The 13104-nt window shown below is 44.0% G+C and overlaps 1 protein-coding gene across 1 annotated transcript; it reads right to left on the minus strand.

The window, feature by feature from the left end:
• Nucleotides 1–241: 241 nt before the first annotated feature.
• setd1bb (SET domain containing 1B, histone lysine methyltransferase b) lies at nucleotides 242–12573 on the minus strand. Its single transcript, XM_081703835.1, has 19 exons — nucleotides 12405–12573; nucleotides 12158–12282; nucleotides 11631–11729; nucleotides 11255–11519; nucleotides 10712–10833; nucleotides 9476–10319; nucleotides 8012–8532; nucleotides 7439–7609; nucleotides 6939–7029; nucleotides 6516–6721; nucleotides 6029–6107; nucleotides 5450–5845; nucleotides 4808–4987; nucleotides 3333–4535; nucleotides 3012–3178; nucleotides 2376–2501; nucleotides 2059–2178; nucleotides 1270–1407; nucleotides 242–820 (listed from the first exon to the last, which is right to left on the minus strand). Exons 1-19 carry the CDS (start codon nucleotides 12442–12444, stop codon nucleotides 647–649), a joined length of 5067 nt encoding a protein of 1688 aa, XP_081559961.1. The 5' UTR covers nucleotides 12445–12573; the 3' UTR covers nucleotides 242–646.
• Between the last annotated feature and the right edge of the window lie 531 nt (nucleotides 12574–13104).

Below are 13104 nucleotides of genomic sequence, written 5' to 3' on the forward strand. Positions count from 1 at the left end.
AAGTGGTAAAGTGCTCGCTTAGCATGTGAGAGGTAGCGGGATCGATCCCGGCATACTCCAAGGTTACTCTTTTCTGCATGTACCCTTAATTTCAAGACACAGCCGAGTCGTGGATTACATGTCAAATAGTGAATTTTCTTTTTCCCCCCTTTATACACACAAAAGGGGATGAAATGATAACCAGCGAAGCTAGAGCAGTACAGTACACCAACAACAGAACATGCAAGAAAATATACTTTATTCGTCCTGCATACTGGGATATGTCACATAGGATGAATCCGATCTGTATGTAACCCAAACATTTCCTTTAATTTCAAAAAGCTATACAGTACTGTACAGCAAAACCTGTTAACGAAGACTCCAAACACACATATGGCTAAAGTCACAAAAAAAATCTCATTGCTAGAATGTGGAGCTCTTATGGTATCACAATATCCCAGAGAATTAAAACCACATGTTCAAAAGATGCACATATACATTTTTGCAGCTCTTCGTGTACTGTAACTTAACGTACCGTTTCCCAGCCCCAAGACTTAAAACAGTGTCCTTTATAAATGGGCATTTATGAGAGTCTGGAATAAGCAGTAGTCTAAGTTAGATATAATAACATGGTTTAAAAAAACAAAAAACATTTGAAGGGTGGGATTTAGTTGAGAGTTCCTCTGCAGTTCTCTGCACCACACAGGCAGGGAATCTTCTCATCCTCGATGGGAAATTTGTAATCATATGTAATCTCTTCATTGATACCAATTTGCTGGCGTGAATATATGACTATTTTTTTTTTAGCTTCAACTGTGATGACTTTAGCATAACAGTTTGGCTGGAACAAGGTAAAAATAAACAGGATCAATGGTCAGTGATTAAAAACAACATCTGAAGTAAGTTGTAGATATGAATTTTACAATTTCAGTAGACTCTAGCACCATTTAGCTGCATATATCTTATGAGTTGAAGCAGGTGTATTTTATCAGAGAAAATACCAAAATGGAGTTTTGCACCCCTGAATTAACTTCTTAATCTAGTCACACATGTTCAGGTTCAGTAAGGTCTGCACAAGGATGTTATCCCAACTGCCTTTCTTTGCTAATAAGATGATGCTACCAAGTAAAATAAATTAGTCAAATCACCGGATGATAAATAATTGCCGGAGTTTTACTTTTTAAACCTGAACGTTTGCAGCTTTTCCCCAAGAAAATAAACGATGACACAAGCTAACAGCTCAGTACCGACACCCACTGAACCACATCCACATTTGCACCTGGTACTCACGTTACAGCTGTGATTGATAAACCTTGCCAGGTTGCCACACTTGGTGGCATCAATGATGGTGTCCTGGTCGACCCGGAACAGGTAGCTGCTGCCGATGCCTTCCTGCTCGTAGCGTCTCTCCCGCATGTCTGCGATCAGCTGGAGGTGGAATCGCAACCCATCGGAAGCATGCATGTTTCAAGACTCAAGACAAAACTTGGAATGAAAGCAAACAGGAATGTTGCTTGTTTTTACAAAGGCAAAACATTCCCTGTGGAAATCAGCATTTTCCCCATGTGTCTGCTTTTATTTTACCTATGTAAGGTGTGAAGCTATAAAGGCAATGACGCAAAGCTGCTTTGCTATGGGATCCTGCACTGCAGGGTTTAGTATTCAGATCTAATTCTCTGATACAGGCCTAAATTCTCCCCAGGGCCCTGTTAGTAGCTATATGCTGTGTTATTTTATTTTCTCCTTTTATGTTATATGTTGTATTTTGTCTTACCATGTAAGGAACCCTTTTCATTTCTTTACAATATGATGTTGTCATCATTGTTATTATTATCTGAATCAAGGAGTGTTCAACGTGTGTCCTATGCAGGGAGAATATAAAATCCCATGGTGCCGTGACCCTATGATGTCACAGTCTGACGCTGTGACCGTACGGTGACACAGTCTGACGCTGTGACCGTACGGTGACACAGTCTGACGCTGTGACCGTACGGTGACACAGTCTGACGCTGTGACCCTACGGTGACACAGTCTGACGCTGTGACCCTACGGTGACATTGTCTGGTATTTGCATCTCACCTGACGTATGCTCTGTCCCACATACTCAATCACCATCTCATCAGCCATAATATGTTCCTCTGCAAATAGGCCCCAGTCATGAATGAGACTCCTGTTGAAGCGCAGCCTCTTCTTACGGAACTGGAATCATCAACACAGTGATCATACATTTAATACAATTACAGTAACTTATATAAGTGGTCTGTGAGCAACATGTGGAACAGCAAATAGAAAAACTACTATAAATTACCACTACTTCATTTCTACACAATAACAAAGGATTTGTCACTAGATTTGCATCTTCAGTATACTTTTGAATATGTGTTTGCCTGCCGCACCTTTAACTGGTTGAACTTGAGCAGGTCGCTGTCACAGCCGAAAGAGGCCAGTAGGCGCCGTTGTTCTGCGCGGAACTCTGATCCAGAGCGCGATGACGATGAAAGCTGAGCATGAACGAGCTTGCGCTGCATGGAAACAAATTCAGAAAATAAAAGTTCTGCATTCCTGTGAACCTTTATAATCACATGCACAATAAATCACACCTTAAAACATGTAAGATTTAACTTTTATTCTTTTGTTAAGGTAACTTAGAGAGTCCAATGTTATGATTGGGTTAATTTATTATTTAAAGTTCAATGTACATTTTAATGAACAATTAAATACATTTTTTAAAAGTTAACACAATTATTTTTACAGTTTATTTGTGTTGTATACATACTGTCCTTTGCTTATAATGTAACTATTTACATCTGTCTGACGAGAGTATAATAAATATATTTACTCGTCATTTGAATTGGTACTATCATTGAAGAACCAAAAACTTAAACTGCAATACAAAGAAAAATGTTGTGGCATCAATGTAGTGTTCATATAATGGACTGACTGAACACACGTGCAGTGTAAGGGTTCAACACTGCAGGTGTTATTTCATCATTAATTTTGCTGTGTGGGAACAGTGGCTTCTTCCCACGCACCTGTGGCTCAGCGGCTGGTTCTTCAGGGATGCTGTGCGTGTGATGGAGGTATCTCAGCTTGTCCCTCTTGCTGATGATGTAAAACCCCTCTGTCCTTGCACACCCGGTCCAATGATGCCGCACGCCGCCCATACACCTTTGTGGCCTTTCGTCAGGAACGCTGGAGGGTGCAGTGAGGTCAAAGAAAAGACACGTCCACCAGCCCTGCTGCCGGTCAGTACCTTGCTACCATGGGGAAAACCTGTGCAGTTATTAATGCAATGTAACAACAACCGTTTTCAGGCAGAGTGAATGAGAGCAGGATAACTGAGTTAAGGATATGAGGGTGCGGGGTCCAGTGCGTGCTAGTGAGCCAATCATAGCCTTTGTCCTGGTGCAGCATGTGCTCGTAAGAGGCCTGCAGATGGCTGATCTCCTCTGTGTTCACCCCTTTTGCCCAGACAGCATGGAGAAGCAGCCGTTCCCTCCGCCTGGACCGCCGGGCAAAACGGGGAAAGTGTTGGGAGCCGTGGGGCCACGTACTGCCCTTTCTCCATGGGTAAAGGCACTCTGGTCGTCTGTGGTCCTCCACCATCCTTGGGTGAAGCCTGTCTTCTACCCTGTTCTCTAGTCCTTGCAGAGGTGTTTTACCTTCGGCTGTATGCCCAGATTCCCTGCTGAAATGTCCCCAGGACTCCAGATATAAGGGCGATTTTCTGGTCAAATCTCCAGCCCTGTTGCTCTTTTTGCACCGAAGCCCCCCTTTTCTTTTCTTGAGTTGTTCTGCGTCCAGATGTGCGGTCTGATTCGAGGAGACACCTGGACGCCGCTGTGTGAGCTCGCTCTGCTCTGGAGGCGACGGGCTTGGCATCACCGAGGCCGGGAAAGAAGGGGAGCAGGGAGAGGAGCTGACGCTCAGCGTCTGGCTGCGGCGCGCGCAGAGCGGATGCGGCTCCCTCTGATGACCACCCCGGTGAATGGTAACCTCACTACGGTCAGAGATGGGTGAGGTGGGAGCAATGTCCCTTCCTGGTGTCCTGGGGACCCCACTGCCTGCGTGGGGAGACAGTGAAGGGGATGGAGGAGAGAGCCCAAGAACCGCGTCACAGGACAGCATTGCCGTTGTCACTCCGGCTGAGATATGGAGCTCTTCGTGCTTGGCGTGATTGCCGGGGGTTCGGGGAGTTTCATCATAGGCAGGGTATGTGGAGGTAAGAGGAAGAGGGGACAGCTCCAGGGGTGGAGAGGGGAAGCGGAGGAAGCCTGTGGGGGAAGGTGGAGGCGGAAGCGGGGTGGGAGGAGGGGGCGAGAGAACCAGAGTCTCCACCTCCATTTCAAGACCTCCACCAGGAGTACGGGGTACTTCCACTTCTTCAGCAGCAGGGGGCCACAGTCTGTGCCTGAGCTCAAGGTCGGGATCGCTCTCGGCTAGAGAACCAGTGGGCGTGGGAGGTCTGAGGTTCTCACAGAACTCTGGACTGTCCATGGGCCGTTCCTGATACGCTCCTGATAGTTCAGACTCAGACTGTGTCTCCATCTCCTCATCTATAAGCATAAATATATATGTGTGCATATGCATGTTGTAAGTTATAGCAAACATTTTGATATTTAAAAAACATTTTAACTGTTCTCTTTCAGTGCACTTAGAACTGGACTTCATTATACATAAAGAAGTTTATATAACTTCTAAACAAACAAAAGCAGCAAATAAAAAACAGGACATGCTTCTTATATCTTCTTGCAACAAAGGGTTCAGAGTGCATCGCATTGACATCTTTCACCTACATCCAACGTGACCGCAAGAATATGTATCATACCAGAGGAAAATGCCTTATAAGATGGAGATTGTGGGAAATGTAGTTCTGAGTCATGGTCAGAAGGCAGCAGAGCTGGATCACACAGCTGTAGTTTGTTAGATAAGTGCTGGGCGACAGGATCCTGGTGGCCATAGCCCTGCAGAAACACTCTGACTCTCAGCTCTTCTTCTGGATCAGCATCTGCCAGAACAGAAATGCAAGACTAAACTCTGACCTGAGATCAGTTTGGACACTAAATGCTATAGTTCATGCATGAGTCTGCAAAGCTTATAAAAGATTAGGAATAACAGATGTCTAATCTACACACTAGATCGCTGTGGTATTATTAACATCACATCTGTGAAGAGTGTCTTTAGGTCTTTTTAAACATCAGGGTTATGTTATGGAGGTTCAGAACCTAGTTGACAAAACATACACTATACCAGTATGCAGTCAAAGAGACATCTAGTGGACACACACTGCAAATACTGATAGCTGAAAACGCTGCAGTAACAGTGTTGATTTGACAATGACATCACATCGAGGTTTGAGAAAATGCCCAAAGGAAATGATCAAAGGGTAAAACTGAACATTACATTTCACTTTCCTAAAGAAAGATGTAGTCTTTCTTAAAAGGGGTAAACTTGACAAGAATTCTCGTACCTAGAAAGTCCTGCTCCAAATCTCTGTGGTTGGAATGTGGAGCTGACGGGGTCAGAGGTGGCTCCATCTCCTGCCCCAAGGAGACCACGGACAAACAAGCTGGAGTGCGGGGCACCTCCTTATATTTATCATCATCCTCATCGGACGAGATCCAAACCTCGTCCACCTGCCTCTCCTGCTCAGTGCCCTCAGAAGGTGGGTGTTCACCTCCACACTCATAGTCTTCCTCGGAGCACACAGAGTCCGATTCTGAGGAGTAGTGACTCTTTTCAGAGAATTTGAGGTCAAATCTTGAGGAGGGGGTGGAGTCGCAATCCAGGTGTGAGGAGGAGGAGGAGGAGGAGGAAGAGGAAGAGGACTCGGTCTGCACACTTGATGATGATAGGCTAATCACCTCTGAGGGAAGACAAACCCATTAATTTATTCAGTTAATTAATCCAAATCCAATAATTCATTCAACTCCTAAAGAATTTAATCCCAATCCAAATCAGGATTGCGGGATAAAAATACTTTAATCTAGTATGTTTATTACATTTTTGTGAAATGGTTATATGGTTGTCACGAAATTTTAAATGATACCTTCGTCTGAGAGATCTCCATCCTCCCGTGCACCTGAAAGCCCCCCTTCATCACGTTCATCCTTTTCCTCTTCATCGTCCTAGCATGCAAACAGAGAGCCTTCAGAGGAAGAGGAGGAGCACCAGGCCTGGTTTGTAACTGCTGATGACTTCTTAAAGGGGTCAGCAATCACCCATCAGCATACGGTAATACAGCTAATCCCAAGCACCAGCTTACCCTTTACTGTTAATTCACATGGAGCAAAACACATGGCCACACCCACACACATATATGAGAAGCACTTTGTTTGTACAGCAGATGAAGGACCTCTGTCTGAACCATTCTAATTCTCTGGACACTTTGTGTACTGCGCTGCTCTCTTTCTCACTTTCTTTCTCTCATTTATATCTCAATAACAGCATGTGAGGACTGTTAAGGTTGTCCCAGTGCTGACAGGGGCATATATCTCAGATATATATCTCTGTTTGAGATTCGCTATATGCTGTACCTGATCAGTAGCAGGCAACTCTGTTCTGTTGTTTTCCTCCTGTGTAGAACCAGAGTCTTCCACGTTTAAAAAAACACTCTCTTCTTCCTCGTCTTCGCTGTCCAGCTCGAGAGGCCTGGCATGACGGCGTCTCACCACGGGGGTCTCGCTGTGCGTCTGGGACGTTTCCTCTGTTTCTTCCCCCATGTGCGCCGCCTGCAGCGCTTCTTCAACACAACAAACACCCTTTTTACGGGTGTGCGCAACTGCAAACACTCACTGTTCACTTAAAAAGATCTGTGGCTGATGCAGGAAGAGTGCCATTTATTAAAATATCCAGTACAATTTTCCAGTCCATATTTTCCACTTGAGGGAATGACATAGTGGGACACTACATGCTGGAAGATAGGGCCTGTTGTCTGGAAGATCCAGTACCATACTAACCTGCATCCTCAGAGATCACCTGACCCGGTGAAGAGGGACAGGTCTTTTTGGCATCCACAGAGTCCTTGCCAGAGATATCCTTTCTTTTCACCTGAGCATATACACAAACACCTTTTTTTTTGCTTTAACCACTATTTTATAGTTTTACCCCCAAACTGACCCTCTGTGTTTTCCACAGCTCTGCTTTTTTGTGCTGTTATGCCACTCTGAAAACCATATGGTGCCCAATCGTTCTCCTGAAGTTCTAACTTAAATCTAAGACTCCAGAGACAGGCGCGTGTGAACACTAGAGCAATGTGTTTAACTGAAGATGAGTCTCTGTAGGGCACAAAACCTCTAGTGGTAGGCTGTCATATACACATTACCGTATAGCATACATGAAAGGAAACTATGAAATTTGTTTTAAAATCCTTTAAAAATCTTCCTTTGGAACTGAAATTTTCAAAGTCAGAAATTTAGAAGTGACTTGAAGTAGGTGGGAGTAGTTGTGGTGCTGGCACCTTGAATGATGGCAGTCGCAGGGATGAGCGGAGCCCCAGGCCAGGCAGGTTGATGCCCAGTGCCATGCCCTCTGGTGCCAGGCTCTCAGCAGTCTGCCATGCTTCCAGAACTCTAGGCTTCAGAGAATCTTTCTCTTTGCTTTCGCCAGACTTCACAGGAATCACAGACACCTGCAGGCATGAGGGAACACACACCTTCACCTTCTGGAGAATCAAATTCCCATACCTTTTACAAACACAGCTTTATATTTTAGGGAAACAAATACATTTGATCTTTCAGAGAAAAATATTACCACGTTTTATATAGCTATAAATCAGATAAAAGTCAATTCAGTCCCATCTAAATGCCAAAGGGGAAAAACACACACACAAAAAATATTTTTATTACTACTATTAGTAGTTCTACACCAAAAATAGTGAAAACTAAATGATAATATGTTTCTTCAATTTATAACATACAGTGCTAGCCCAGTAAAGATTAACATAATAATAAATCCAAGTGAAAAGTTTAATATATAATAATTACCAACACATAATATAAATGATTGTTTTTCACAGCATGTGACCTGATACCTTGGCTGAGCGTGATTTCTCATCCCACCACTGATCAAATGCGGCAAAAGCCAGGCCTTCAACGATTCTGCGACGGATATCTTTCTTCACAGTGGCCCTGAGCTCTGCGGCTACAGCAGCCAGGACCCCCTCGACTGTGGCCTTGTGCAAGGGTTGGCACGCAGGTGCATACCCCGGTGGGGGCACTGTGGGATCGAACACAGGGAGAAGGGGAGGAGGCCATCTGTCTCGGTACCCAGGGACAGCAGCCAAACCAGATGAGGGGTTAAAAGGTGGCAAGCGTATGCGCCTGGAGCCATCGTGTGAAGTCCCTGGGAAGGGTGTAGGAGGCGAGGGAACTGGGAAAGGAGGGGGATACACCGGCTGGGCTTTCCCTTGCGTTATTCTGGTAGGTATGGGAAGAGGAGCTGGTTGGCTCTTCCACTGACATGGCCTGCCAACTTTCTCTGTAGAGAGATTTGGTGGGGGATAGAAAGTAGAAGGGGGTATGGGCAGGTTAGGGGGTGGTGGGGTAAGTCGAACTGGTGGTGGTAGAAGAGGAAATCCACGCAAACCGGGTACATTTTGAGGCAGGATCGGGGGTGGTGGGACAGGGAATGCAGGTGGAGGGAGGAAAACAGGGGGGGGAGGAATCCGAAATACTGGAGGAGTGGGTGAAGAACCTCCACTGCAGGTCCCAGGACCAGTGGTCTGCTCTGAAGTTCCACCTCCTCTCAGTAATTGCTTAATCTAGAGAGATATATACATTGTTACTCAAAATAAGGTTTATTAAACCTGTTTTAAATATTTTCATTTAAAATATGACAGATATTACCATAGTTGCTTGGTTGGAAGGTGCCTGTGTTGACCATGTTGTTAAACCAAGGCTTGAAATGACAGATATCTTAGAAAGGCACTTGTTGCTTGAGAGAGATTCCTCCCCTTCTTCTGGAGAGTCAGGCAGGGGCTCAGGACTCACGTCATCAAAGCCTGACTCAGAAGAACCTTCTTGTTTTTGTGCAGAGCCACAATGACTGGACGCTACAGAGAAATCTGGTGTTGATGAGACATCTTGGGTTTGTGGTGAGGGGGGTGCAGATGTGGAGGTGCGATGGAGATTGTTCAGTAAGGGTACAGTAAAGTCTTCAGAGTGGGTATCTAAGCCTGACTTCTCCTCATGCCAGAAAGGACCTGAATTCTGAGCACCCAGTAGCATCTGAATGCGGGTGTCCAGGCTGCTTGGCAGTGGGTCCGGAGCTGGTGACCCAACAGAGGAGCTTTGCTCTGGTTCTGGCCCAGGGGAAGTGGACTGTTCTGGGGTTAGCTCCTCCACTGTGTGCCCCTGTGGCATATCAGGTACAGGAGAAGGGGAGTTGCATTGAGAGGCTCTGCTCAAAGATGTTTTGAGGGGAACGTTTTCCAACATTTTCTCCAATGGCTGCACACAAGATACCGGCTCTGTTTGAATGTGATGTATATCCGCACCTCTGACACTGTTGGATATTGGTAGAATAGGCTCCTTGTCCACATCTCCTACTGAGAGGTTAACAGGTGGTTCACTAGATATACTAATAAGAGGCAAAGCCTTCTGCTCCCAGCAGCCAGTGGGTTTGTTTGTGCTACTACTGCACTGGATGGCAGGCACAGGGGACTTATCCAGCTGTGCGCAAGAAGGTGCGATTCTCGGAGATGGATATACTGGCACCAGGCTGGTTGCAGATCTGGAGCGATGGTGTGATCTGTTGAATACCGGTCTGTGCACATAGCGGTGCTCTGGTCGACGGTTGTAGGCATTCTGGTATTTAGCCCCCCACACTCGGCCCCTGCGGCCACTGCAGGGGACCCTGTTCACTGGGTTAGACTGGCATCCTAATGTCATTGCCCCTTTAGAAGACCTGTGGCTTGGAGCGATTAAACTAATTGAGTTATTTATGGCAGCCTGCCTTGTGTTTGGTTTATGTGGGGTTAGCTGGACTAGGTGAGGATTGTGGCAGGTGGGCTGGGATTCAGAAGGGAGAAGAGGAGTCAAACGTGGGATGGTTTGTGAGTTATACGTGCCAGGTGTGTCTGACAGGTGGGACAGGTCAGAGGGCTCCTCACAGGGCGTTGGCGTGCCTGGGTTACTATGAGACAGCGGGGAGGTGTGAGGAGTGTCCTGGTACTGTGGCGTCTGCCAAAAGCTACTGGGCGTGTCCTGATGCATGCTGGAGTAGGCGGTATCCATGGAGAGAGGGGTGGAGCCATCAAATGGGGTCGAGCCAGAGAGCATTGAAGAGGAGACCAATGAAGACAATAACCCATTTGTCAAACACTTCACTGATTCATAATCCTGTATGAAAAAATAAATTGTTAATTATCTGGTAGACAACATAAATTTGATCAGTTAAGAGACACTTTATTGCAGGGATTCACAACTCCAGTCCTGTAAGCTTGGGTCCTGTATTTTCACCATATTAAACTTAAATAAAATAAACACTGAATGATCAAACAGTTTATAGCTCAAAAGTCTTAACTTTTAACCATTAATTTCTAGACCGGCATGAAATAAATGCATTATAAGTAACGCTATAAGTCATTTAATTAAAACATACCTTAGTGTATATACGTTTTGGCACAGGACAGCCTAATGCCAAAACCTTAACCCTAAACCTTACCCCAACCCAAGCACTGACATATTAACACTGAAAGCTAACCAAGCAATGAAATGCATGTCAAACTCACACTATTGGGGTCCATGTTGTAGGGTGGTGACTGTGAGCCCCACAATCCTACGCTCACAGGGAGCGTGAATGAGGTATACAACCCACTCAGAAGCAGCTGGAAATATCGCATCCTCTTTTCACCTGTAAGCAAAGAGAAACTAGCTGGATACTCACTGGACTACAATAACATTTACTGCATGACTACAATAACATTTAATGCTTGAGAGCAGCTAGGAGGTTATTGCTGTTATTAGGACTGGCAATTATAGCAGGGCAGTAATATAGTCTAATAATAGAAGCAATGTATGTGTTGAATGGAGAGAGCAACTGTAATCTAAGAGCTAAACGAGTATAGACCCAAATCCTGCAGATGATGTAGACCTAAAGGTGTAGTTCATTATTGTGGGCCTAACATTTGGCAGAACACCAACCGCTATATTCACAAATACCCGTCACCTTGGTGATGACACCATGGGAAACATCACAATCTCAGTTTTAACGTAAAAATTGTAGCCCACACTCCTGGTTACATTTGTGCACTGGTGAATCAGAGAATGCTTACCGCCGGGGTCCAGCTCAGCGTGAATGGTGTTCCCCATTACAGTGGTGTCATGAAGTTTTCTCACTGCTTCATTTGCTCCTTTGACCATTTCAAAAATCACTTTGGCTATTCCTAAATGTTTCTTAGTCTTGGGATGATACAAAACCTCCACCTCTTGGATTTCTCCAAACTTCCTACACATGTCTGCTAAAAAATCGGCTTTAATATTATCGTTCAGCCTGGAGAATGTCACTTCTTTTGGTGGTCCAACATAATTCTCATCAGTCTGTAAAGAGACTCACTGGTTAGTGGAACATTGTCAGAAATTACAAATGAATCAACAACATAATTCAGAGATGATACAGATAGCAGAGTTCACATTTCAGTCTGCTGCTACCTTGAATTTGGGAACTGCCAGATCTGTCTCTTTGAATCGTGTCCAAAAGCGAGTGATTCTGGGATCTCGAACATCATCCAGGGGGGAAATTCCAGGATTCTGTTGACAAGAAAAAATGCATCTTTGCTTTTTTAGTTTACTTTTTTTGTTTACAGTTTTGTTGTTATATTTTAATTGTTTAGGTTACTCTGTACCACTAAGTAGTCTAATATATATATATATATATATATATATATATATATATATATATATATATATATATATATATATATATATATAATTATAATAATTATAATAATTATATTATATATATAATTTATATATATATCTATATCTATATATATCTATATATATCTATATATATATATATATATATATATATATATATATATATATATATATATATATATATATATATATATATATTATATATCTATATATCTATATATAATTGAAACAACAGCTATATCTCTTTTTGCAGTGTGCTCACATCATCTAGATAAACAGCCCTATTGAGAAGCACTCACTGGAGCGCTGAAATACTGCCCATCATAGCGGTGGAGCTTTTCGCTTCCGACGTTCAAAGCCGGATCGACGATCAGTTTGTAACTACTCCAGTTCGGTGTGCTTTCCTTTTCGGAATCAAGACTTTCTGTTTTTGAAAACAAATCCAAGAGGAAGATGAACGACGAACAGAAAACAGCTAAACAACGGCTATGTTGCACCTGAACTGGCCTCTGGCCTACTGACAAAAGAAACCGCGCCATCCCTTACCGTTATCTCCTTGTCCCTCCTTTTCGCCGCTTTCGCACATGATTTGCAGTCATTGTATACCGTGATTGGTGGTCACTTGTCGTTAAAATCAAATTCTTCTTACCACAAACAGACGGATAGAGGTTTGATTTTGCGTTGTGAGCCAGATACTCGTCTACTTTGTGCTTCACTGCTCTTTCCCGGGGAGGGGGGGGGGGGGGGGGGAGAAGGTTCCAGTTGCATCACAACAGGTGGGAGTTACCTGGCGCCCCACCCGTGCTCTGGAAGCGTTAGGTGGTTACCCATCTCTTACGACGTGATAATAAAGGCACAATCGCTTTACTCTAGAAAACCGAACCATAACTGCCCGATATAAAAGGAATGCCGGCAAAGTGTATAATAACGGAAATTTACAAAATGTATAATGGGCTTTTGTATGCTGGCTACTGGTAAGTGCTGTGGTATCTACCGCAGGTGTTGTTTTTCTAACGGTTATGTTATTAAAGTAATCGACTCGTATAAGGTGCTCTATTTTAAGACAGTAAAAAAGAAAAACGCTGACAAATCGCAGGTGAATATACATGTTTTTGTGCTGTAGCGGGTTATGATGATTAAATTAGGGTCATTCTTGGTCATAGGGTAAAGTCTGTAGTAGCTTAAATGTTGGGATAAATGTCATTAAACATTCAGAGCAAAACACAATAAAAAACTACACTCACCA

The sequence above is a fragment of the Electrophorus electricus genome, chromosome 20, assembly GCF_041902795.1.
Source record: "Electrophorus electricus isolate QZ-2024a chromosome 20, ASM4190279v1, whole genome shotgun sequence".
NCBI lineage: Eukaryota > Metazoa > Chordata > Actinopteri > Gymnotiformes > Gymnotidae > Electrophorus > Electrophorus electricus.